We start from the raw sequence: 26,768 nt of genomic DNA on the forward strand, positions 1-26,768 counted from the left end.
TTTGAAACTCTTGTATCCCATATAAGCAATTGGAACCAATGCAGATTAATCAAGGATAAAGAATAATGAGATCTTTTTACAGAAAGTTTCAAAGTAAAGTTTGAAATCTCCTTCTTGATGTAAGGAAACAAGCATTAAGATTCCCTTAAGAATATAGACTAAAACAGACTCATTAGATTCTTAAGTCAAGAACAGGTACAGAAAAAAATGGCTTGGTCTGTGCATTGTAGAACGCATGCTGTTGTGTGAATCATATATCCGATTCCGAAGTCAGAAGAAAAGAAATTGGCCCAGTGAGGTGTTACGATGTGACCTGAGAGGGCATCAATCCAGCCAGTATCTTTCAGATCGTCACCAGGGACTAACATTACTTAGTTCAAGATAAATTATACATGATACAACAAAGTTACCTCTGAAAATATTTGTCAAGGCCTGTTACCATGTTTTCAGAGTAGTATATCAGATGTTAGATAAATTGTCATCACTGGTGTTCGAAAGTCCCCCTGGGTTGAATATATGCTTTTACCTTGCCTAGGATATATCTACTCCACTGTGAGCAATCATACCTCACACTGAGTATCTGCTTTATATGGGAGATATGCTACCTTCAGATGTTGTCTGGGTGACAGGTTACTGCTGGGAAACCAATGCAGATCCTGAAAGGTGTACAGGGGTTGTTAGCTGTGTAGGCAGAATGCAGTTTTGCAGTGACTTCAGAGTAGGGCAGAAGTGCTGGGAAAAATTGGCTGGTCTCTAAGTGAGCAAAAAGGATTGCCATGTTATGGGGGATCTCATAGAGGAGGGGCAGAGGACAGATGAGAGGCAATCATTTGAGTCGACTGTGGAGGCTATAGGGGTTATGGATAGAAAAATATGAAATAAACTGTATCTGCAATATAGTTAGTATTCCCCCTCCCTCCTGAGACAATTAAGGGTTGACTGCATTTTTAAATGGTAGATATGAGTCTAGAAACTAAGTTTCTGCACACAGAAATTACAGTTTTTGCACGCAGTCATGATGTAATAGTCATCCAAGGATATGCTTCCTTTCAGAACAGCCCTGTATTTTAAAATTTAGTCATCGGTGTCTATCAACCTGAAAAATGTTTCATGCCTTTGATATCAGAAATGTTCACATTGTAGGCCTGTTCGTACATCAGCTTTACTGGATTCTAGTATCTGTAAATACAAGAAAGTATCTTCTCCCATACCTTGGTCTTCTCAAGAAAGTCTACTTGTTGATTGATTTTTTCCCCCTTTCTTTAAGGGGAAAAAAGATCTGCCTCAGCATGTTCTTGAGGGAGAGGAAAATATTTCAAATCAGATATTTCAATGGAGAAATAAATTGTCATGTTTTCACAGGATTTTAAAAGCTGTTACTTCTTCATGAGATATCTCTCTTCATTACGTACACGTAGAAGTTTAATATGAAGTTTTTTCAACTGTTATATTTTAAATATTTTTCGTGAGTGGCTTCATTTATCTCTTGCCTCAGCTCAAGAGAGATCTGGAGAGGTCTTTGCTCAAGATAGAAAAGTTCTGGTGCTTTGGAGAAAGAGGACTGCAACCTCAAACACTCCCCCTAAGATTTATTCTGGAATGGGGCTATGAGAAATCCAGATTTAAGCTGAACAGTGTACTTCTGGCCTATTTGCATTTTCAGCTTAGTAATATGAGTTCTAGAGAGAAAATAAAATTTTAGAACCCCCAAACAATTCATGTCAAAACACACTGGTGGTATTTTTTAAAAAAAAAAAAAAGAGAGAGAGAGTTTTAGCTCCTGTAACAAGAATATTTTTTCCATAATAGCAGAGTTTGCTTTGGGAAGTTAGGTAAAAGTGCCTGGTTGCCCCAAAGGGCATTGATTAGCTCTTGTTTATTGTAATGATGGAAAAATGATGGGAAGAAAGTCAAAGCGTCTTCAGAGAAATTACTTGCTTTAGAATGTTTAAATATCTGACTCTGAACAAAGTTTAAAAACCTTGCAAGTGACATAATGGAAAAGTACTTTGAAATATTTTTCTTTGTAGATGAAGGAATACTGAGAAAATACTAGAGAGAAATGGTTTGTGGGCAGCAATAATGCATTTTCAGTACTTGAGATATTGCAGTATCCTTGTTACATTCAGCTGTTGGGTGAGTGAAATTAGCTTTGACGTCTACATTTAAAACGAGGACTTTGAGTAGGACATCTTAAAACGGGGAAAATGTTCAAAGAGTTGCTTGTTCAGTATAAGTGTTTAGTCAAGAAAAATTGAGGTAGAGTTTCTCATTTGTAATTACTTTTAAAACAAAATTTACTTTTGGGATTTTCTGTTCTAGAGGTCTGTTTTTGTTTAGGTGGCTTCTGTTCCTTTCATGTTTTTGTTGCACCTGTGTGAGTGAGATGGGCATGTATTGTTTCTCATAGCCTAAGAGACTACCAGCTCTGGTAGAGTTTAGGGTTTACCTTTGTTTGCTAGGTTAGGACCCCTCTAAGCTTCTTCTCTTGTGCACCACCTTTCTTGCCATAAGAGGTGAGCGACATTCTCTGAGTGAGAAGCAGCTGCAATCAGCTGCAGAGAGAATTTGAGAATTGTCCGTCTCCCTCCCTCTGGTACCTTTCAGTCCTGGTCTGAGGATTGAAATCATTAGTGGTGGGTTTGCAGCTGCAGATCTTTCTTCCAAGCTATTTGGTTTTCTGAGAACGTTGTTGGCATTCAGTGAATGTACAAAACTAGCAGCAGAATGGGCACCATAGCATAACAAAATTATAGAGGTTGTTTTTGTCTTTAACAGATCATTTTAAGCATCTTCTTTTTTTTTTTTTTAACCTTCAGCTAAATTTCTTCTCCTAAAATACTCTTTTGGAGCCTTCAAGAAGTAATTAATGCCATTTTGACATTCTACTGAGTTCCAGATCCAATTAAGTTAAGCTGTCTCAACGCTCAAAGCCAAATATATCCAGCATGTAACTTGCACTCATATTAACATCACCACAGCATTTGACTCATTATGTTTAATATTACCAGCTGAGGATAATGTTCCTCTAGTTTGGTGTCAAGCAATAAAATTAATGCTTTGCTGTTGACATACTTTTTTTGTTTGTTTTTAAGGAGAGATCTTATGTCTTCAGGTAAGTAAATACAAGACAAATTTAGTTTTCACATAAATTATTAAAGTCCCACTTCTAGACTAATAGTCCAGTAAACTAATGTGCCTAACTCATAGCCTTTGTGTATATTTGAATGAAAACTTGTGATCAAGTTGAAGAAGTTAATGATCCTCAGCATGAATTAGTTACCTGTTCTGCTAAGACTCCTTAGCAGTCTGTATCAATGCTCTTTTTATCAATTCAAAATAAAGCAGTTTTTCTGAGAATGGACACTTCCATCCAAAAGATCAGTTTGATTATTTAGGCTTGTTCCTCTGCAGGGTTTTCCATCTGCAGCTAGTGGGAAGCCAGCGGAAGCAGCTGACTTCAAAGATACTGCAAAACTGGAAAAAGCCACAGGAAAAGAATGAGTCAATGTTTTCAAATTCCTCTCACTTACTGATACGGAATGTCTTGTTCAGAAGCTTAGCTGCCTTTGTGTCCCTGGTTTTTTTTTGTTTTGTTTTGCTTTTTTTTCTTTGTTTTTTTGAGGGAGAACCCCCTCTTAGCTGTCCTTTCTTGAGAGGAATCTGCCACTCCCTTTGCAGCTGGCTGAAGGACAAGATTCATATGGGTTCCCTTTCCCCAATCACTCTGGAAGGAAAGGTGCAGGTAAAGTTGGAAATGAGCTGGCTAATGTTTACAGTAGATAAATATTTTAAGCAGAAATATCAAAGCATAGGTATAACATAGGATAGATTCTTCTGTGCAAGAGGGTAGTTATGTATGTAAAATGGCTGAGGGATCTGCAGCTCTCTCTGTATCAGCTGTAGTTTATGTATCTATTTTTTGTCCACCAGGTAGGTGTTTTTGTGTTTGTCCTAAAAGCAACCAAACTCTCAGGTCACCTTTCTATCTGTCTCCTCTGCTGAAGCTGTCCTAATCTCTAGACTGTTGTCCACTTCAGACACCCTCTCACCCTAGCAAATACCTAAGGACTGATTCTCAACAGAAGAACTGGCAGACAAGGAGATGCTCCTTGGCCTGCCATTTATTTCCATCTCTGACATTTTGTATTACAAATCTCAAAGATATTTGTTTATATCGTCCGGACTCGGTTTGGGGTCACTGCTAAGACTGCTTCCTTTGTGAGCAGATGTGCATCATTTAAAACTGCAGACATGTTCACAAGACTTGTGTTTGTTTCTCACTATGTGGGTCTTCAACAGCTAGGTAGATTGATATCATTTTAGTTTTTTTCTATGATCATTAAAACCCCCAGGCCAACTAAAGTAACATTTTCATGGTCAGTAACATGAGTGGAGAGAAGAGAAAATACTGTCAACCCTCACTCTAAAACTCATGGCCTGCTGGGGAGGGGAGGTAAGACATGAGGAAAAACAGGATTCATCTTTGTGTAGTTTATGGGAGTCTGTTTCTTGCAAACAGGTGATAAATAAGTTGACTCTTACTTATGCACTCGATAAATCTGAAAGAAAAACAAGGCTATTCAGTAGAAATATTGGCTTCTAGCTGCTAGTTAAAGGGAACATTGTATGGTAAGCCTAAACACTCTCAGGCTATGATGAAAGAAAATATCCCTTTGCAAGTGATGGAGGAAGGAAGAGACATTATTAGTGAATCCCTCTGTCGCCTAGGACTGAACTGAATAAACGGTCATGCAGTGCCAGGCTTTTCTGGTGTGGGAACAGTAGGACTACCCGTAAATGAGGGAATATAATACGCTGACTGAGCCTCCAAAGATGCTCAAATTTTCAGGAGCAGCTTTGTTTTATTCCTAGGAGCATCGTAAAATCATGCTCCTTTCAACCTGGCACAGCCTTCTCCCCATACTAAGTCTTTCCTCAGAAAACTGGATACAGAGCAAGAACTTGCCTGAAACGTCTATAGCTCCTTAGTGAAATCGTTCTGCCCAGTATTCTAATTTTAGCATGTTCAAGTGACTATTATGCTTTACAGATGGATAGCAGACTTTCTGTAACTGATATTTTCTCACCATTTTAATGGTCGTAGTTTCCTCCTGTTCACCAGGAAGGTGGAAGCTTATGACTTCTGGCAGCAGAAGAAAGGCTCCATGTCTGCCTGCAGTTGTTCATCAAAAACATTGGTTCAGGATCCTGGCAACAAAGGGGGATGAGTGAATCCTTTGTGGAAAGAATACACGTTGGACACCTCAGGTCATGGGATCAGGACGAGCACAAAGAGGAAGCAACAAGTGTTAGTACTGGTGACTCCATCCTGCCTAGGACAAAGGTACCCATCTGCTGGCCAGACCTTTTTACTTGTTTGTAGCCTGGATCTGTGATGTTGCAGAGAGATTGCTGAGGCCCACCTGGCCTTCCAGCTACTACCCCTTGCTGCATATCCATATAAGCACCAATGACCTGACTTTGAGGAGATCAAAGGTGACTGTAAGACTCTGGGATCAAAGATGAAAGGGACAGTGGCCCAGGTGTGGCACATCCTAACCTGCCTAAGTGATGTCATCAATGAGGTTTTGGCTTCTTTGGTCATAGTACCTTGTTTTAAGTAGGACTATTAGGAAGTGATGGAATTCACCTGAAAGAGAGGCATGAACATCTTTATGAACAGGACTGCTAACCTAAGGAGGAGGATTTTAAACCAGATGCATCAGGAGACAAGGACCTAATTTCAGAGGTAAATGAGGAAGCAATGCATATGAAAAAGAGATGTATGGGAGAAGGCTACAAGGGAGACTTTAGCATTCCCTCTCAGAAAGGAGGATGTTCAGAAATGTGTGTACACTAATGCACAGAGCTTGGGCAACAGAGAAGTCCAGAGTGTCTGGGTCAAGGAGCCGAAGGAAAAGTAATATTGGTGATGTTGAGGTGAGGGTCAGTTACAGTCCACCTGACAAGGAGGATGAAGCTATCTGCAACACAATTAATAGAAGTCTCTCACTTGGAGGTCTCGATTCCCATGGTGGATTTCAGCCACCTGCCACCCCTCTGCTAGGAGGGTAACATGGCATTGTGCAAGCAATTGAGGAAGTTTCTAAATTATGTTGTTGACAGTTTCTAAACACTAATGCACAAGGACCAATCAGGGATGATGCTCTACTTGATCACAAGCAAGTTAAGAGGTGGGGGTAAATGCGGCCACAGATGACAGCTGAGCTGCAGAAATCCTAGTTAGCAGAATTCAGGATCTGGAGAAAGGCTGAGCAGGCAGGCTGTCAACTTACTCCTTATTTAGGGAATCACTGTGCATAATATCCTGGGAAGCTGCCATATGGGGGAAAGGTGCCCAGGATTGCTGACTGATTTCTTAAGAAAATATATTGACAGCTGAGGAACAAAGCATCCCATTGTGCTGAAAGATTGGGTCACTTCACCAACTTCATGGATGACCGGGAGAAAGGATTGTAAGGAAAATCTCCAACTTCCAACTTCACCTGAGTCACTGGAAGAACTGTGGAGCACAGCCTCTTGGAATCTGTCTTCATGCACGCGAAGAACAAGAAGGTAGTCGGAAGTAGTTAACAGGGATACTGAGAGCAAATCATGCCTGACCAAACTGACTGCCGCCTTTCATGAAATGACTGACAGTGTGAATAAGGAGAGCAGCAAATAGTAATCCACCTTGACTTCTGTAAGGCTTCTGACACCCTCTCCCACAACATTCATGTTTGTAAGTTGAGGAAGTATGGCGTGTACTAGCAGATGATATAACAAGGGTCAACAGTCACAAGTTGTGACTTAGGAGGTTCAGAACGACCATTAGAGAAAGCTTTAGTGTGAGTGCAGCGCAGCAACAAGTCACCCTGAGAACTTGTAGAACTTACATCTTTGGAGGTTTTTGGGACTGCTTGACGTGGCTAACCTCATTTACTGTTGACAGTAATCAAGCTAAATCGAGTTGGTCCTCCTTTTGGGTTAACTGGTGTGTGAGATGCTTTCTAGACCTGTTTCTAAGATATATGTTGCCAGGGAATTTGGTCATGAGCATGGGAATTTTCTGATTAAAACATCTTCTTTCAGAATACTAAGTTTTAATAAGAATTGACTCTCATGAACAACAAACGTTGTCTCTCTTCTTGCGTTTCACAAAAATTTCCCCACCTTAAGGACATAGCAGTTATGTGCTCTTAAACAATATTTTTTCTCCCTTTTTGTTAAAGTCTTTTCCTTGATCACTAAGTAAGCAGAAAATAAACTGAAGATATATAATCTTTTTTTTTGACCTCACTTCAAACACGAGGTCCTACTCTCACCTTCCAGCAAAGAACCTGATCACTGTTAGCCCTGAGCACAAAGAACAATAGGAAAATGAAAACAATTTGATTAATATACACAACTGCTCACTTTTGGAAATAATTGGACCATTAATGGACTGTTGGTCAAGATCTGGCTGTGATTACCTGAGTAATTTTTTAAACTATCTGCTGATTTCGAACAAATTTGATGTGAGAATTCAACTTACCAAGTTTTCTTAGTCACCTGAGAAAGCAGGTTGCTTGGCAGAAGTAGCAGGCTGCAATTCTCCATCAAGGAGAAGAGCTGTTCATATCTTAATAGATATCTAGCATATACACAGGGAAGGAGAGCTTTCTGTATGCCCTGACCGTGGGAGGATTGTTCAAAGAAAGTCAATTTTTTTTTTATGGTACAACACAAATCTATAGATGAAGTTTGCTTTTGTGCACGTTAACCTGTCGATTACATTTATTTTTCAGCCTCTATGAAACTATTTGGTTTTTTTTATTTATTTTTATGGTTGCATATGTACATGTCATTAATGCCACTGACTTCTAAAAAAGGTAGCAGTAACAGAATATTCTCCAATGTAGATTCTGGAATTGAACAGAAAGGGAGAGAATGACAGGCAATTTCTGTCATCTGGCCTCTCTACAGAGTATTTACAAGCAATTTGCATGATATTTCTTTCCAGACACTGATTGTTTTAAATAGTTGTTCTCAAAGAATTTATCAACTGTCTTTAAAAATATTGTTAATAATATGCTCATTATTGTATGAGTGAAGACTTTCAACTAAATACAAACATCTTTCCTACTTGAAATAAGAATTGTTTTGTATGCGGCTGAATGATTTTTTTTTTGTGGTACGCTTTTAAAGCAATGTCATATAGTGTCTTGATTTTCAAAAATCTTTGATAAATTGGTGCTTTGATTAAAGATGAGTTGTCAGCCTGAATTTTAAGTCTCCTGTTTAGTTAGGTCAGGCAGATGTAATTATTTGGGATAAATTACTGGCATGACATTCAAGGTGCTTTTGCTTACTGAATACAATGCTCATTAACATTTATTATCCTAATTGTGTATATTCCCTTTGGTTTCAACACTCCAAAGAAAATCTAATCACTGATTAATAAGGCAAGAAAACACTCTGCATAATTTTTTTTGGAGAGTGTGGAGGAGATACAAAAGTGAGGGAACTTCCTTCCGAAGTAAGCCTTAAAGCTCCTGGTTTGTTTGTTTGTTTGTTTGTTTTTTGGTAGCTTAAAATCAGTGTAGTGTAATCAAATCATGACAGCTGACAAAATTTGCTGCGATTTAAAATTCAGGATAACTTTTGGAAAATATAAAACATTGCAAGTCCATTTAATACTATAGGACATAAATATGCATATACTAACAGGGTGTGCATGCAAATCTTGAGGTTGTCTTGGATATGGTAGTCTTCTCTGTGCTCTTGCAAGGCCCACCACTTTCAGGTTACCTTGAATGTGGAAGGGTATTCCCTAGCCGGATCCTGAATGCACGTTGTATTAAAGGAGACAGCAAATACCTATTGCAGTGGGGTCTGGGGGAGGATGAGACGAGGAATAAGAACTCCCATTTCTTGGATCATCTTCTTACTTACCAGAGATTACCTGTGCAGTTGGGACCTCCACAGCACTTATGGTAGGAGCCTAGCTAACGGCTGACATGCTTTGACCTCTGGAGGCTTGTGTTACTTGATGTGCAGTTACTCGTGGAGGCTTGATTACCTGAGGACCCTAGGTTTCTGATTTAAAAAATACTAGTGAAACAGAGCTTTACATATCTCTGCAGTGTTTTAGACTGCCTAGCAGTAAGAAAAGGATCCAAACAAATAATAGAACAGAGACTTAAAAAGCAGAAAGTAAAAAAAAAAAAAAAAGGAAATAAACTCTTTTGTGTGTGGATATTTGTAATTTTGTGATTGCAAAGTTGAGGTGGAAGGCATTTGGCATATTTGGAGTTAGCAACAACTGAAGACTTTGAATTTTACACTGTGGAAGTTACACCGCTGTGATGAGTGTGCACAGGCAATCTCAGCAACTTCTCTGAACTCTTTCAATATCTAGATGTGAAAAACAAGATACAGTTTGGTAAATATGTTTACAGTATAACATATTACAGATCTTCGTTTTTCAGTTTCTAGTTACAAAAAAAATGATACTTTACGTCCAAGACCTTGATTTATCTGCAGGGCAAATTTTTAGTATTAAGATCAATTAGATCTAGAAATAGTGAGAACCTGCTGTTATTCTCCTTCCATCTGTCTCAGCACATCACACTGTTTTTCACCCTGTCCAAAAGAGATGATAGAATATTATTCTTGGTCAGTAATAAGGGCAGGCTTGGGTATGAGCTCATTCCTTGTAGTAACACTTTTGAACATTTTCACAGAATCGCAGAATGGTTCAGTTTGGAAGGGACCTCTGGATATCATCTAGTCCAACCCCCCTGCACAGGCAGGGTCGCCTAGAGCACATTGCACAGCATTGTGTCCAGATGGCTTTTGAACATCTCCGGAGAGGGAGACTCTGCAGTCTCTCTGGGCAACCTCTTCTATACTTTGCCACTGATCCATTAATGTGGATCCTAGTGATCTTAATGTGGCTTCTGGAGTTTCATATTAATACTCATTGTTTAAAAAACAGTGCAGGCTGGTCATCAGCCAATCACACTTTATTCCGAATTGCAAGTTTTGTAGTAATGGTCTGAAAGTATTTTTAAGGTGCAGTTGATTCTTAGAAGGAGGTTTTGAGGAAAGGGTTTGTTTTTGTTTTCCTTTTGAAAGGAAACTTAAACTCCCAGAGGAGTTTAAGAACGGTTTCTATCTGATTCAGTGTGCTTATGGAGGAGTATCATGTCTCTGTTTGACATCTTCATGGATTACCAGGAGAAAGGAGTGTAAGGAAAATCTCCAAGTTTACAGGTAATACTAAACTGTTTTGGGTGCTCAAATATTGCTCTAATTGCAAGGAACTCTGCTGTAGGTAAATGTACGGTAATGCACCAAAGTAGGGAAGAAACTAAAGCATGCCCACATGATTCTGGACTTAGACTGGGCAGTTACAGCTCAGGAAAGATGCTTTAGATTTCTTGTGATGAAACCATTAGTCCCATGTACAGCAATAGCCAAAGTGCTACAAAATGCTGCCTGTCATTACAAAGATTTTTCTGAACAAGATGGAGGACATCATTGTCCTACTATATATAACCTTCTTATGCCCATACCTGGAGTACTGTCTGCAGTTCTGGTCTCCTCATATCAAGGATATAGTGGAGTTAAATAAGGAACAGAGGATGATGTTGAAAATGATCGGACAGCTGCCTTATAAGGAGGGATTAAGACAGCTGACACTCTTCAGTTTGGAGGTGCGAGGGCTGAGCAGGGAGACTATGAGTGAGGTTTACAAAGTTATGAAGGCAGTGGCTGAGGTGAATTTATATCTTAACTCACCAGATGCCAAAGTTCTAGAAACTGGGACACTTGAGAAAACTTGCAGGAGACTTAAAACAAGTGCACCACTTCCTTAGTTAGCTGCTGAAGAACTTGTACAACTTTCTGCCATAGGAAGTTAGGAAGGCAGACAACATCGGGAGGTTCAAGAAGGGTTTAGGCAAGCTCCTGGACAACGGGTCCATAAACTGATGCTAACTACTGCTAATAGGACTAGGCCTGGATGTACCTTTTATACATCCCTTATACTTCCCTGGCCTCCAGAACTATCATTAGGGTAATGCACTTTAGTAACTGGCCAGGCTCAGGTGAACAGACTCCTCTGTTGTCACTGTCACGTGCAGTTCTGGGCTCAATGGACTGTTATTCTGACCTAACAGAGTTCTTCAGTATGTCACGCAACAGATGACTTACTTAGGGAAAAAAAAAAAAGGAAAGTATTTCCTTTAAAACTTTGGAATTTCGGCATGAAACAGGAGTTATAGGTACATATACAAATACTCCATATTTGTTTTTATTGTTTGAAGAATACCGTGAATTGAAAGGGATTTCAGTTCATAGTTTTGAATTACCCAAGTGGGAAGTTGGTCTTTTTTCCTTTTTATTTTATGGTGTGGACCAAAATGCCAGAAAAAGGTAGAAAAATATGTTTTTTAAAGTGAGCAATGTGGAATAGAGAATAAAGCAAGATTTATAATTCATTGTTGTATTCTTTTTCTAGCCCTGATTTATAGAAATGGAATGGCTTCTATGAACTAGATCTTCTATTTGTTAGCCTCAGTTTCTCTAACTGTCTGTATATACTTTGAAACAAATAATCTATTAAGACATAAGGAGCAAGCACAAGTTTATGTTATATAAAAGTGTCTTAGTTTATGGTCTCTTGCATCTCTACCCATTGTTCAATTAGGAAAAGCCAAAACTCTTGGCTTGTCTTGAGCTAAAGTAAACAGATCCCTCTTAGTTTTTTTCTGAACAATTTATAAGTGCAATATAGGTAAATGTAGCACCTGTTTTAATGTTAGAGATAAAATGATTGAATTGTTTTTATTTTATTTTTTAAATCTTGACAGTTTAACTGGTATAAAGCTTATTTACATAGGATATTTCAGGTCTAAAATTGCATTGTAATCTTCAGTTGCTTATCTCGTACAAAATCTGCATGGGGCAAGAACACTTGCCTTTGCTGTTGATTTGCTGAGCATATTAAAGCCTTTCATAATCCTTTTTTTTTAACAAAGATAGTGCTCCGGAGAGCAACAGACTGATGTCATTACTTAAAGCATGCTAGAAAACATGTTATGTGATTTTAACCCCTCTTTGACAACAGACAAGCAAGAGTCATATAATGGGTTATATATATGCTTTTTTCACTATCTGCAGTAGATACGTCCGGGTAGAAGAATACTACAATTTCCTATATTTTTAATCTAGTATTTTTTTGAATAGGAACCATCATTTGTATGACCAGTGGCTTGCAGTTTATTTATAAAGATAAGTGGGGCTACAGCTAAAAACAAAACACTAGTGGAGAAAGAGGTATAGTCTGTTATTTTGGGGTTCAGCTTTAAGGAATAAAGTCTCTTATAAAGGAGTGTGAATATACAAGGAAACTAGACCACAAGATTGCAGAGCCTGCTGTTGCAGAAAAGAGCATACAGTGAAACTGTTTTTAGTGTATCTTGTTTCTGTATCTATGAGCATGCACAATAATAATTAATTAAAAAATTACAATATTCATTGCAGAGAAAGCCAGAAGAGTACCAGAATAATAGCATTTATGAACAAGCGTGCGACAGGATATTAGAATTCGTGTCATGTTCTGTTTCTTCTTTGTTTGCTTGTTTTTAAGTTTGGAGATTTCATTTTTAATTTTATTTTTATTGGATTTTTCCCTTTCAAAATCTACTGGTAGTAAGGTCCATGTAATATAAAAACTCTAAAGCTATGGAAAGAGTCTGTAATACTTGCACAGAACTGCTATCAAGAAAATACAATCCAAGAAACACTGGCTAAAGACATACAGTTAACAGCTCTGTTAATAAAAACAGGTCTGAATACCTACTCTTAGATTTTCTCTCCTTGATCCCTAAACAGACTGTTGTGCATAAATAAATATTTAAAATATTTATATTTAGGTCAGAGTATATTTTTCACTAAAATCCCACGTTGCATAATTAACAGAATTTATGCATAAGTTTCCGTAAACCAAATAATGCTTCAGTCTTTACCTTCGCATTAGATCATAGGGAAAAGTAGTAGCAGACTCAGTATTGTGACTGAGTGATTTGCTCCGTAAATATAAAGGCTTATCAGACTTTCTTCAGCGATATTGTCCAGATGACTTGTGTGCATTTCTGAAATGTTTTTTGTAAGCCACATTCAAGATATGGCTTAGAATAGACACAGCTCTCTTAAATCTTTGAATGTAATTTAACAGAACACAAATGTTAAATTCAGTTAAATGATCTAAAATAAAATGGAATAATGGAATAATGTTTAAATTTAGGCAACGAATGCAGAGCACTGATGTGACAGTGTGTTGTGGAAAAGACCATGCGTATACATTAGTGCAAATACTAGTAGGGAAGCCCTACTTTCTCTTCAGCCTATGTAAGTAAAAAGAGTGCTGGGGTCTGTTAAAATTCAAACAGGCAAATAAAAAACTCCCTTTCTTTATTATGCAAAAACATTTGAGGTTCCCAAAGTATCTGTCCCAGTTAGTAGATGATGATATGAAGTAGAGCACTGAAGACTAGATTCTAATTTGGGCTAGGACAAATTTTGAACTGTTAATTTCTTTTTAGATTTTTTTCAATAAAGATAATCTTAAACAGAGGATATATATTGCAGTTGAAGACTCCTATGAAACTCTTCTTTTTAAACATTAGATTATTCTCCACCCTTTGGGGCATATCGTTTTGACTGCAGTTCTCTGCTGTGCCAGTGTGATAAAGTTAGTTGTTAATAAAAGTCATTTAACTTTTTTTTTTAAAGTTAAAAGTAGTCAAATATTAAAGCTGATTACTAGAGAAAGTGAGTCATTCAATAAATGATGCACTGTAAATCTGCACAGCATAATGTAAAAGAAACTATCTCTTGCTAGAGATTTTCTCGGTAATACATGGTCTGTAGTTAATCCTTTGAGTGTTCGAAGATTTGCACTGTTGGCTAAGTACAGTGAAAGTATGACCTATGAACTTGATGTTGTTTTAGAATACGTTAAGTTTTGAGGGGACTTAATACAGATTGTTAATTACCCATTACACCATAGACACCATGTACATGGTGATTGGCATGAATACTGTATGTGCTTCCGTTCCTGTTTCTTTTAACCTCATTGAGGATTTTCATGGAGTTTTTGGTGCTGGTTGTCCCTGAATAAATTGAAATGTAATTGTAGGAGACAACCTTTCAGTGCTCAGAAGTGTTTGACTTAGCTCTTCTATTTTCAAAGCTTGAATGCATGGAAATGCCACATCAAGGTCCTAGCTTTTGATATTTTGCAAACTGCGAAATTGTCCATCCAACAGCTGATGAAAAATGTTCAAGATTTTAAAATTTAGTTTTTAGTTCTATTCTTGCTATTTTATTTATTTTTTAATTCTATTGAAGGAACTTATGCTATCTGGTCTTTATATTTTGTTTTAGATATTTAATGATAACCATTTTTAACAAAACAATGCATAATCAGTATAAATAATGAATGTAATTAGTACAAATTATATCTTCTGCCACCAAAATCAGTTGTACCTGTACAAATTAAAATTGAAATGACATAAGCAGATCCAGAACTTTAAAGATATTTCGAAGACTAGAAATTCCCATTGGGATCCTTCATGAATATCTTGTGCTCCTGAGGTTATATAGAGCTTGTAAGAAAATTCCGAGTGAGGTGTAAGATCCATGGATTTATTGAAGCCACTCACTGACGTGTACTGGGAGCTATCTGCTTAAAATTCCAGGCACAGCTTTTGAAAACATTGATTTTTTTTTCCCCCCAGTTGAGACCACTATAGTGAATTTAATTAACTGTTGTCTTGCTCTGCATCTGCATTGTTAGTTGTTTATAGCATTGGCTACAGAGAAAGCGATATAGTAATTGCTTATCCTATTCCTCTGTACCTCTCTGTCCTAACTTTGATATTTATACTGTTGTAAAACTGTTACTTCCCCCCGCAAAATTTTAGAGACGAGAAATGGTAGCAGTCAGTAAGAATTTATATTAAAACAAACTAATTCAAATGGATGTTTGAGATTTTGATGGCACTGTGTCACTGGAAAACTGAATGAGCAGCTTGGCCAAAGGAAAGGCATTCTTGTGGAGGACTAACAGGACAAAATTGAAAAGAAAAGGCTATGAGACCTGATGATGGAACATGAAAAGTTGTTAGAACACTTCATAAAAGCTTACCGGTCATCTCTAAATTATGCACATTACTTGATGCAGACAGATTGAAAGCAGAAATACTTTCAACAGTTACTGCATTTGTCTTTTGACTTAGAGTTAACTGAAAATGTGTATACTGGTATTCTATCTCAAGATAAATAATTTCGAGAACTGGTATTATGCATTTATTTATTTATTTACAGTTAACAGATTTTCTCTCTCTGATACTCTTCCGCTTTTGTTTCAGTTTTATTCTATTTTGCACGTATTCGAAAGACATCTCTGAGTTTATTTGCCAAATCTAGCATATTTTTTGTTGTTTGTATGTGCTGAGTGACAAAAGGAGTGAGCTGGGAAGAGGGGAAAAGGAGAGTTAGGATCTTATTTTGTAAGTTTTTCTTAGTAAGGGTTTTGCAGGACACAGAGAGCGTGAGAGAATTTTTAATTATGTTTTCATTAATATGTTTCTTTAATCTGAGCTAATCTACCATATAATCTATAAGCAAGGAAAAAAAAATTAAAATCAAACCTAAAAAGCATATTCTCCTCTGAAATAGAGGAGTGATTACGTTTTTTTTCCACTTTTACAGCAGTGGTGTTCTGTGAAACAGAAGGCTGAAGGTTTATGGAAAGGTCCAGCAGAAGCAATTTAGAAAACTTTACACATCCTGCCCTTTAATTAAATCATTTTTCACCTCCTACAAGAAGTGTAAGGAATTTACTTCAGTCATCATTTTGTTCTCCAGAAATTAGATCCTGTTGAATTCGTGTCCAAAAGTGTCTGTTGTTATAGACTGGAGTTAGGTACTCTGTTTTCTGTCTTACTGGATAGTTGTTGACCCTTTAACTTTTATGTATTTAGCTGTTAATCTTGGTTCACAAGCATGAGAAATTTCAGGGATATCCGTAGCCTTTCTGTGTACATCACACAGCAGGGTACTGAACAGCAGCTTCTTAGTGCTGCAGAGAATTACACATATGTTTAATTTAATATATTCTACGTCCGTTACTCTAGAACAGCTCAGCGCATGTAAAGGTAAGCGCATGAACAGGTCTTGCAGAGATTGCAGCTCTGTCTGAAGCACAGCGCCTTTCCATAGAGTCAGAAGTAAGAGCACTAAGGACAAGAGTCTGAAAAATACCTGAGTTTACATCTGCCACATGTACTACTTGTTTGCAGCTTATTTCACTGATAACCAAAATTGAGCATTAGGATTTTTCTGGCCTTCTTGTTGTCTTTGAGCATTGCTGCTGGATACCATTAGTTACTCACAGAAAGAAAGTCTTTTCAACATTACATAATCAGAGCGCTTCTAATCCAAGACCCTTATTCCATTTGGTATGTTGATGACTTTTGACTTAGTTGTCACACCATAATGTCAGAGATGGACCCTGCAAGTTACATTCAAAAGGTAGGCATTCAAAAAAAACCCAGTGGCTCAGCAGGGTCTCAACTTGGTTGTCTGTGGCAAAAAGTTGCTCTAAAGAAAAACGGGTCATTACTGCTGTAGTGGGAACTAACAGAGCATAGTTGAGTGAAATGGCTTTGGATTTCATGTTGCAGAAATAAGAGCAAGTCCTAAGATATGTGTCATAAGCTTTCAATTTAGTCATTAAATGTAGAAAACGCAGATTGTTATGTGCAACTTTAAATGTAATTTCACATTGATAGTACTGTGAATTAGGAAGCTACAGGAAGCCAGCGGAACATTAACAAAATGGTCAGTTGGAGGATCTATCAGGTAGTTTGTATACTTATGGGCGAAAAGAACAATAACTTCCAGCAGGTCAGTAGTCATTTGTATACACAACTCTAGTTGCTTGGGTAAATGATATTTGACTTACTGTATCTGCTTAGGAATGCAAATGAGCATCATGGATTTGAATGCAGTATCTTTTGGCAGTATTACCTTTTTACTTTAAATTACTTTTGTACATTAACTGTATTTTTTCCAGTGTTCCATTTTTCTTTTGCACCAAAATACAGAAGCGTATTACAACCTTTTAAGCAAGCTAAAAAAATTTAAAAAGTTATTTAAACAGAATTGCAAAGTATGAGACTCCTTCCAGCCTATTAAAATTTGTAGACAGTAATTCATTCAGATGTATTTCTGCTGTTTATACACACTCATATATATGCAGTAAATAAGTGTTTGTCAAGCAATGTATTTTGCTGTTGATCACAATAGGAATTTTTAAGTTTGATAAGCTTCCAGTCTTTCTTAAATGGGCAAATAATCTGAGGAGCATAGACTCCCTGCATATTCAAGACAGAGAGCGTCACAACCTGAAGATGAGTCAGGATGCTTATAATCTGATTTGTCCTCCGGTAGTGCCTTTGTCATGGAGTGCTTCAAACTTAATTTTCAAAGGTTCGTAACTTGGCTAGACTTGGGCCAATTTTCACAGGCCTGGCGTTGCTAACATTCAGACCTTACTTCTAAATGATGCTAGGGATCTTCAGAGAGAAAGTCACCATTTTTCTTATCTTGGCTAAAGCAGTGTATTTTTTCCCTAGCCTCCTTTTGAGAAGCAATGGAACTGTCTTGTTTGAAATTGTTAAAATAGAAATACAGTATAGAAAACTTTAGCCTGTAGTTTAGAAGTTGACATTGTTATAAACACAGAGCACTTAATCTACTGACTGAGACTAGAGCTAACCTGAAATAAAAGCCTTGAAATAAATACTACTCTGATGTCAGGTCCTCAGCATCAACTGTTTTGCTTTAGAGATCTTTTCTTATTGCATCTCAGTACTTGCTGTAGATATATTCTCATTATACTTGCTGGCAGCGCAGCTAAATAGCTTCCCTAACTGTCTTCTAGCCTCTCCAGGGCTCCACTGTATAGTGTTTAAGGAGAGTTTAGATTTCTAGTTTAAATGTATACACTGAAATTTAAGAGTCCAAGCCTGGAGCTGAATCCTATCCTAGATGAGAAGTGTGTCTGCTCGCTTACTCTCCATGTGAGGTTGTGGTGGAAGAGTTGAGCTCTGCTTTAGTTTCCCTATTAATTTTCAGACTAGCAAGAGGATTCAAAAGAGGTAAAAATTGTAAGTGTGGTGAAAGAAGAGGTTCTATGCTACTTGGTAAATTTTAACCGTTATATTTAACTTTTTCTTTTTTTTCCAGGAGCGATTCAAGCTGATTACATGCAGCACTAGAATGGTTGTTAATGGATTTGTCAGAGATATTAATTATAAATGACAAAACTCCTAGTACTAGTTATACATAATTATTGTGTACAAACTGTACTACCTAAAAACAAATGTAAATATGTACCATATTATAATAAATAAAAACATTTGCAAATGAATAGCTTGAAGTATAGCAGTGACTTGCTTAATTTAGAAAGCTGTTTTATAAGACACCATTGAAAAATAAGATGGGAAAATAGTGTGATGAGCTACCACATTTTTCTTCTTTTTGAGTGAAAAGCAGCTTCTTATCCATTCAAGTATAGTCACTCAGAACTATTGAATTGTCTGAAGGAGCTTTTGAAATGCAGATAATAATCTTTTGCATAAAGGAAGGACTTAAGTGACATGGCTATCTTACTCAGAAGGTAGAGATCACTCAAATTTCCTTATACTCTTGCTAGACTGAAAAATTTCCCTGCTGAATTATCTAGTCCCTAAAGTGGGAGTCAGTTTATGTCTAAATGTTACAAGTTTCAGGGGCCAGTTATATAGTGTTTAGGGAAAACATTGATTTGCTTGGTCAGGTCAGTCTGTGTTACCCTGAAAACAAATCTTGGGTTTCTGTAGAATCTCTTGTAGTGAGGTTGCTGCGGTTCAATAACAGAATTGTGGGTTTTGTGAGGTCTAAGCGACATGAGGAGTGTCCCTATTGTTGGTAGAGTCAGTAAATAGCTACTGTGAGTAATTACTACCCCAGTAGAAAGCTGAAATGTTTTTTATTAAGTGGAGGTCATATATAGGCTCTTTTAAAATAATCTCCAGTACTTTTTTCCTCTTCCCCCCACCCTTTCTCTCTCTCTCTTTTGAGATCCCTACACTCCTGTTTCATGTCTGCAACATTAGATTCAATCTATAAAAATGAATAATTTCATTCAAATCTGCTATAGCAAATAATTCAGAAAGTATATAGATAATAGCGTGATCATGCGAAAAAGCTGGAAGTTAGCTGAATTTCAATAAGCTTTTTATATTTTTTTTGTGTTGCATGCTTTCAGATTTAAGGGTGAGAAGCATTATATAATGCCATGCAATTGCCAATTTTTTTTTTAACTTCTGTGCGAATTTCAAGTGATAGTCAATCACTTAAAATCGCTGGATTTTTTTAGCCAAATTTCTGTTGTAATACTGAGAAAAATCTCTGAGTTGCTATTCTGTAATGTAACATTTGCATCAGTTTCTATGAGCAGTGTTAATTGTGAAAGCTAATCCTGGCTTTCATTTAAAATTTTAAAATTACTACAATAGTTTGTCATAACCATATATTCCATTGATGTGTTATGTACATTTGATCCAGCACTAAGGAATTAATGAAAAGTGTATGCTTGATGTTAACCCCTGTCACTGCTCCCCGCCATGGGTTATATCCGGTGTTTTCCCTATGTTTAAAAAAAGGACACAATTCAAGAACTCCAATTACCATTTGTATTTTCAGAATCTACTTATTCTTTCTATCGTTGTCACTTCAGATTCAGTAGATATTTAAATTCTGATTGATTACACTTTCATAATCACTGAGTTCTTTGCTTACAAGCTTGGTTTTTATGAATTTTATTGAATTCAGAATAAAAACAAATAGAATGAGCTTGCATGAAGGGTGATATCAAGGTTACTGTTCTTTTGACTGTCACTTAGTTTGGGGTACTGCCTAATATCAGCAACTTTACTTCATATTAAAACAGTTGTGAATGACTTACCAGCCATTCTTACTTTGTTTTTTTTTAATATAAGTAGAGCAGTGCTCCTTAGTGTTTCAGTTTTTCAGCTTCTTTCCATACTTCCCAATAATTACCATCATGAAAATGTATAAATATTTCAGGAGAAAAACTGAAATTTAAAAACAAATAAGTAGAGAAATTTGCACATTTTTGAAGTATTCAAATGTAAATAGATAATGGGAAGCAACAAATAGTTAAGAAAAAAATGCTAAGATTTACAAGACCAGATTTCACTTCATTCACTTAAATGTTCATTTCACGTGTTTTTAAATGGAAAAATAAGTAAATAAATATCAATCTTTAAACAAAAGCTTTTGGCTCTTCAACCAAGTTTGTAATAGAAGTAGTCATAAAAGTTGTGCCTTGATTCAGTAAAAAGTTTTGACTTCATTCTACTCTCCCACATCCTCCTTTTTGCAGAAATCAGAATTCAATCATCAAAATTCCCTTCAAGCAGTGTTTTTTTTTTTTTTTTTTTTTTGCACAACTGCTGATCCTGGGATATTTTCTTCAAATAATGTTCACCTTTTCTTAGACCAAATGGAAAAACAAAATTGTTTTTCCTATTACACTGACTTTTACATTGAGCAAATAAAAATAGTTGTAAAAAGAATATGGTTGTAATACTAAGGAAAATAGAAGTTATGAACTTTCTTGGTAGCAGATTCAATAAACAGTCTCTTATCACTCCGTTAGGAAAAGGAAGAGTACAAATTTTGGAATTTATTTGGAATACTGTAATAGTATTTTGTTAAACCTAAAATGCTTACTTTAATCCAGAATGTTCTTGTCATTTATGCTCACATTCAAACTAGGCCCAGAGACACAGACAGACCTAATGGAAGGGCCCTGCATGATCTATCCTCTGCTCTCCAGTTTAAACTTGGCCTCTTTTGGAGACACGATGGTTTCGTTCCCTTGTTTTCTGGTAATCTGGATCTGCAAGGGTCTTGTGAGCTGCCAGATTGTGTGGTGGCATGGTACTCTTCGTCCTCTCTTACATACTAGCAGTGGGGAACTTTCTATCCTGTTGCTACTGTCATAAGGTTGATTGTACAGAATGGCGTCATCGATCCTTAAGCACTGGATAGTGTATTTTTAATTATTCCTTTTTTATTGAATCTTGAAAGAAAGAAATGCTTAATTTTCAAGAGAGCCTTGGTTCGATGAGTTCTGCTGGATTTAGCAGAGGAGTGTCGCTAGGGAAGTGGTATTATATATTGGCCTGTTGCACAGAATAGTAGTCTGTCTTAGAAAGCTTAATTTGATGTAATCAGCCTTTTCCTAGACCAACTAATTCTATATTCTTTAGCTGAAGATCTCATCTAATTAAAGAGAACCGATTTTTCCCAATTTCCATCACTAATCATTTTAAGATAGGTTTTTAATGGAGAGCAATTTGTGTATTCTTAAACCTTCGCTGCATACTAAACGCAGCGGGTCAGATGAGCATCTGGCATTGTGCCGGCAGTAGCCTTGCGTCAGGGACAGCGTGAGCCCTGGGGGGCTCCCATGTACAGCTTTGTCCTGGGAGAGCATTTATTCTGGAAAGAAGGTAAATTGTACTTGACCTTACCCAGGTACGCTTCTTCCTCTTTGCTAGTTCAGCCACATTTAGGTGAAGCCACACTTCATCTCCTCTTTTTCTGCCTCTCTAACAATGCAGCAGGTGAAAAATGACTTAGGGAGGCTCTCTTATGTTGAGACCCAGCTATCTTGTTGAGGTAAAGAAATGCTTCGCCCTGCACCTCCCAGATTCAAATCAGAGGTTGAGTCACGACTTTCCCTCTGCATCCCTCTGTGTATTGGAAGTTCAATAAATAGGACATACCTTAAACTGAGCAGTTGGCCAGCATTTGGGCAAAAGAGTGAAATATTATCATATTTAGAAGGTACAGCCACACTGTTTTCTTTCCCTATGCCTAGTCCCGTGCAAACTTACGGTACCAAAGAGCAAATTTCCTTGCTAACATTTTCTAAGCCAGTGTGTTGATCTAGTTTTCTGCTTCATGGAGAAACGTTTTCCATGGGTATTTTCATAAGGAAATAATGCTTCTTTGATTTAGTCTGCGTATTAAAAAAATCAATGGAACGCTAGCCATACTTCTAAGTCCCTGACTGCTGTGGATAACTGGTGGCCAGTACATTTCTTTCATTTTGGTAAGATGCAAAGCTATATATTTGCATAGTATTTTATTAACTTTAAAAAGTAGATTATGTGATTCATTTCTATTTTATTTTTAACTACGTTAATTGAGATAAAGTTAAAATATTGTGCATATTTATCACAGTGAACTTTATTTTTGTTTTCTGTCTAAGCTGGATAATGCAGATGAACAAGCAGCCCAGATCAGGCGTGAACTAGACGGACGCCTACAACTGGCAGAACAAATGGCAAAGGTAAGCGGCTGCTTTCACCTACCAAAAACGTATCCTCATATGAGAGTGAGTGGGAGTATATGTAATATGTGTTTCTAGCTTCTGATTCTAAAACTAAGCAGAAGATCATTTGAAAGCATAACAGTTTGGAAGATACGTTTCTTTTTGGCTCTGAAGTATACATGGCAATAGGGGTAAGGAGAAGGCAAACCTTTGAAAAGTCATATATTGTGTGATCCAATTTTCCCATCATCAGTAAGTCCAGAGGGAAAACAAAGGGTACGTTATTTATGTGTTCGGGATTATGTGTTTTGGAGCTAAAGCAAGCCAGCTCGTGTATAGAAAAGGACATTGTGCTGTGCCTAGGGTTATAAACGTTTATGTCTTATAAAAAAGTTTATATCTTACTACATGTTATATGCAGTATACTTTTTAAGTATATATAATATACTTTACCTCGTCTAAGTTCTTAATGGCTATATTAGCATTGCAGGTAACAAAGCTTTTGAGTGATTCTTACAGATGAAATTAATGGTGATTAGTTAAATTAAAATTATTTTTGTAAATTTTAGAAAGCCAAATATATTTTTCTCTGCTGCAGCTTGTACCTTGTTTAAATGAACAAGATTATTTCCAGCTATATTAAATACCACAGGTGGGATTGTTACCCTTCCCAGCCATATCTTATTAAATTTGGGGGCAAGAATCCTTTTTTGCAGAAAGTCAATGAGTCTCAAGTCTCTTCAGGCTTCTGTGAAGCCTGTGGTTATTAACTTGCCCAATAATCCTATGTTAGCTCTGTTGCCACCTTGCCTTTAGCTGCAAAAGTTACCAAATATTGCAAGCATACTTATATAAATATATAGCATGTCTACATGTAGGTAGACTTTTTAAAGGAAATGTTCTTTATCCTTTCTGTACCAGAACTATCACTTGAAAGTTGTTATGGTTCAGACAGTGTCAGTTGCAGAATTTCACACAGAATAAGGAACTCCATGTCTTACATGATATAGCCAAGGTAGAAATCATAATTTTCATATGTCTTTTGAACTGCTTAAAATGTAGAAATTTTTGTGGGGACTTTTGAGAGCTTTTGTCGCTAGTTCTAATTCCAGCAGCTGTGAGAATTTTGAAGGTCATTCAAGCCTAAAGAATCAAAAGCTCTAAAATGAACTTCCTCTCTCGTCTCAGAGCTCAAAAACAAAGAAAAATCTTTTTGGTACTGGATTACGTATTCTAGCATCTTTCCTGATAAGGAAGCTGTTTTTCAGTGATTACCTCCCCTTAAGAGAATTGTTAAAATGCAGTCTCAAAAGATCAGCACATCTAAAGAGAGATCTCTGCATTTAGTATTTTTAAGATCTCAGTCATGATTTCTATAATATATTACTTTCTGGTTTTGAGATAAAAGTTGTTAATTATGTATACCACAAGTTTATTTGAGGGAGAAAAAAAATAGCCTACATACTGGAGACAAGAATCTTAGAAATATGTTGATCTGTTTCTTCATCTGACTAAATTTAAAATAATTGAAATCAACGTATAAGTGACCTAATGGGATTTTCTACCTATTATAATTGGTGGTATGCTATTTTAAGATAATTTTTATGTGATCTTATGGAGAGACTGGCTAGTGCTGTTTGTCTTTGGGAACTGCGCCCTGAAATCTGTTTTAGATCTAAAGGCTTGTGTGTTTATTGGCCTGATCAGCTTCTCACACCTTTCCCTAGTGTTTTTGTTTTAGGATACATTCCAGCATGTTGCAATCACAGCCCCCAAAATTGCAGTGTTGTACTGGGGCATATGCTCTTCTTTACAAAGTTTGGGCTTTTCAGATCAACATAGTTACATTCCTCTGCATCTGGACTAAAAAATACCACTGTGAAAGAAAACATTCTATTCTTGGTGTGCTGCCTCTAAGATATTTGAAATATTGGTATATTGTAGCAATTTGTAAGAAGCTGACTGTCCTAAAAAATAAAGGGAGAGTAATCTCAGAGTCTTTATAGAGGTTTCTCACCTTATTTTCTTGAGAGAGAGATGTGGCTAATGGTGGCTCCATTTGCAGAAATGCCCAAGTGCTCCAGCTGTGAACCAAACATTCAGGTTTTACAGGTTTGAAATAAAGGCCTCCATTTATTCTGACAGTGCTGCATATCTTCCATTAGTACTACCTTAAATCATGGAAGATTATTGTCATAAAAAGCAAAAGATACTGTAAAAAGTTTTCCCAACTTTTACTTTTGGGGAGCGGAGGTGGGAAGCCTCCTAAAAAGAGGAAAAGATCTTTTAACAATATAATTAAGTCTGTCATTTATCTTCCATTTTGACATATTATTATTTAAAAGGTCCCCATGAGATAAGGTATAGCTTGTAAAACACTATAAAAGTTTTTTGGCTAGAGCATTCTGAGCCTTTCTTCATGTTTTTGGTGTCTGATTAGAAATAATTTTTTTTTCCTTTTCAAATTGTAATATACTGGCTTTGTAATGCTATAATGAATCAGACTACTAGACTCACTGAAAATGTTCTGGGTCACAGTTAGCTTGCCTGGTCATCATTATCCAAACAAAACCAACCGTAAAGGATTTAATATAAAACATCTTAGGATATTCCTCATAGTACTCATAACAGTTAATAATAAAAATTGTGTACTTTAGAATAGAGAAGCCTACCTTTACAGACTATAAGTGGGGAGTAGTGTTCCATATTTATATATAAAATATATATTTTAGAATAATTTATATTTTTGTTTAATCGTGAGTAACGTTATTCTCCCAAGTTGTTTTATATTCAATATTAGGGGAAAAAATAGGCATATAATTTGTCTCTATGTGTGTTCACTTCTGTATTACATGTATTTATGTGTTCCCACTTTTGTTATAAACACAGTATTTAGACACTATCATCTAACTACTACAGAGGAAAAAAAGTGAAATTTAAGTTCTTGCTAATGTTTATGTTTAAACTAATTCTTTGTACAGTAGATTCAGCATTACTTTCTAAATGAATGACTTACTTATGATTAAAAATAAATGGTGATAGGAAATTCATGGTGTGGCTGCAATTTAACTGTTTACTGTTAAAAGCATGAATATGATTGACTTACTTTTGGTGGCAGGGGAAATGGATGAAGCAACAAAATCATTACTGGACAATTCATTTGGTCAACTTATAAAATATCGGAAGGGAAAATTAAAGGTATACTTAAAGCTTATGTAGAAGGAATGTATAATATGCGCACAAATATTCAGCCTGGATTTAAGGTTGAATGAATCTGAGGGGAAAGAGGTTCCTTTTTACAGATGCCCCTTATTATTTTTCTGAAACGTTCAAAAAGATATTTAATCCAGTGTAGTTGAAGAATATGATGGAATTGCATTTCTTCTGGTCAAAATTAGCTGTGTAATATGACAGGGTTAGCATTTCCTTACTGATTTGAAGGGCTAAAAATAAATACTGGAATTAAGATTTTTATTTTTATAAACTGTCTCTGAGAGAGAGCAAATTAATAAATTAACAGAATGTATAATGTGGCATCATAACTGATTTTTTGTCCCTAACTTTTAAAATATATCTTCAAAGGAAAGAAAATTTCCCAAATTTGTAACAAGAGAAATGGAGAATATGTACATAGAAGAGTTGCGGTCTTCAGTGAATTTGCTTATGGCAAATCTGGAAAGTCTTCCAGTTTCTAAAGGTGGGCCAGAATTTAAACTGCAGAAGTTGAAGCGATCACAGAATTCTGCTTTCTTGGACATAGGAGATGAAAATGAGATTCAACTATCAAAGTCTGATGTCGTCCTCTCGTTCACATTAGAGGTAATCACACATTTCAGCTAATATTTCTTGACAGTTTATATGACTAGGATACCTATTTCTTGATACTTTTTTCTCATTAATCTTTCCTTGGTTTTGTGATTACTTCTATCATTTTAATGTTTTATTTTAAATAAGTAAATAAATTATGTTCTGTCTCTTTGATAATTAGGATTTGGAATGCAAATGTATGATGCATTTTCCTTTTGCATTAGTAGCTGCTTTTGGGTTCAAACAATAGTGTGGGCAAGTGAATTTCCCACACAACTGTTGTAACTCTAAACAAATGTCAGTGCATTAACATTATGTTTACTGAGATTAAGCAGGAAAACTTCAGGGAAGCAGTTCCATTCCATATAGGGCTCAACTGATTTCAGGAGGAAACCAAAAAATAGAGCTAGTTGTTCACACATATCTGATTTTAGGATCACAGAATCATAGAATCATGGAATGGTTGAGGTTGGAAGGGACCTCTGGA

General features: G+C 36.4%; 1 protein-coding gene across 15 annotated transcripts in view; it reads left to right on the forward strand.

The window, feature by feature from the left end:
• CADPS2 (calcium dependent secretion activator 2) overlaps window positions 1–26,768 on the forward strand; it is a 333,791-nt gene that overhangs the window by 111,441 nt on the left and 195,582 nt on the right. For all 15 annotated transcript variants that reach the window (XR_011139141.1, XR_011139137.1, XM_068932158.1 and 12 more), the window contains 2 exons: window positions 22,412–22,492; window positions 26,057–26,293. Coding sequence is in view for 13 of the 15 variants with exons in the window: in XM_068932158.1 (XP_068788259.1) it covers window positions 22,412–22,492; window positions 26,057–26,293 (318 nt within the window). In the remaining 2 variants the exon portion in view is untranslated. The remainder of the gene's footprint in view (window positions 1–22,411; window positions 22,493–26,056; window positions 26,294–26,768) is intronic.

Source organism: Struthio camelus, chromosome 1 (assembly GCF_040807025.1).
Source record: "Struthio camelus isolate bStrCam1 chromosome 1, bStrCam1.hap1, whole genome shotgun sequence".
Lineage (NCBI taxonomy): Eukaryota > Metazoa > Chordata > Aves > Struthioniformes > Struthionidae > Struthio > Struthio camelus.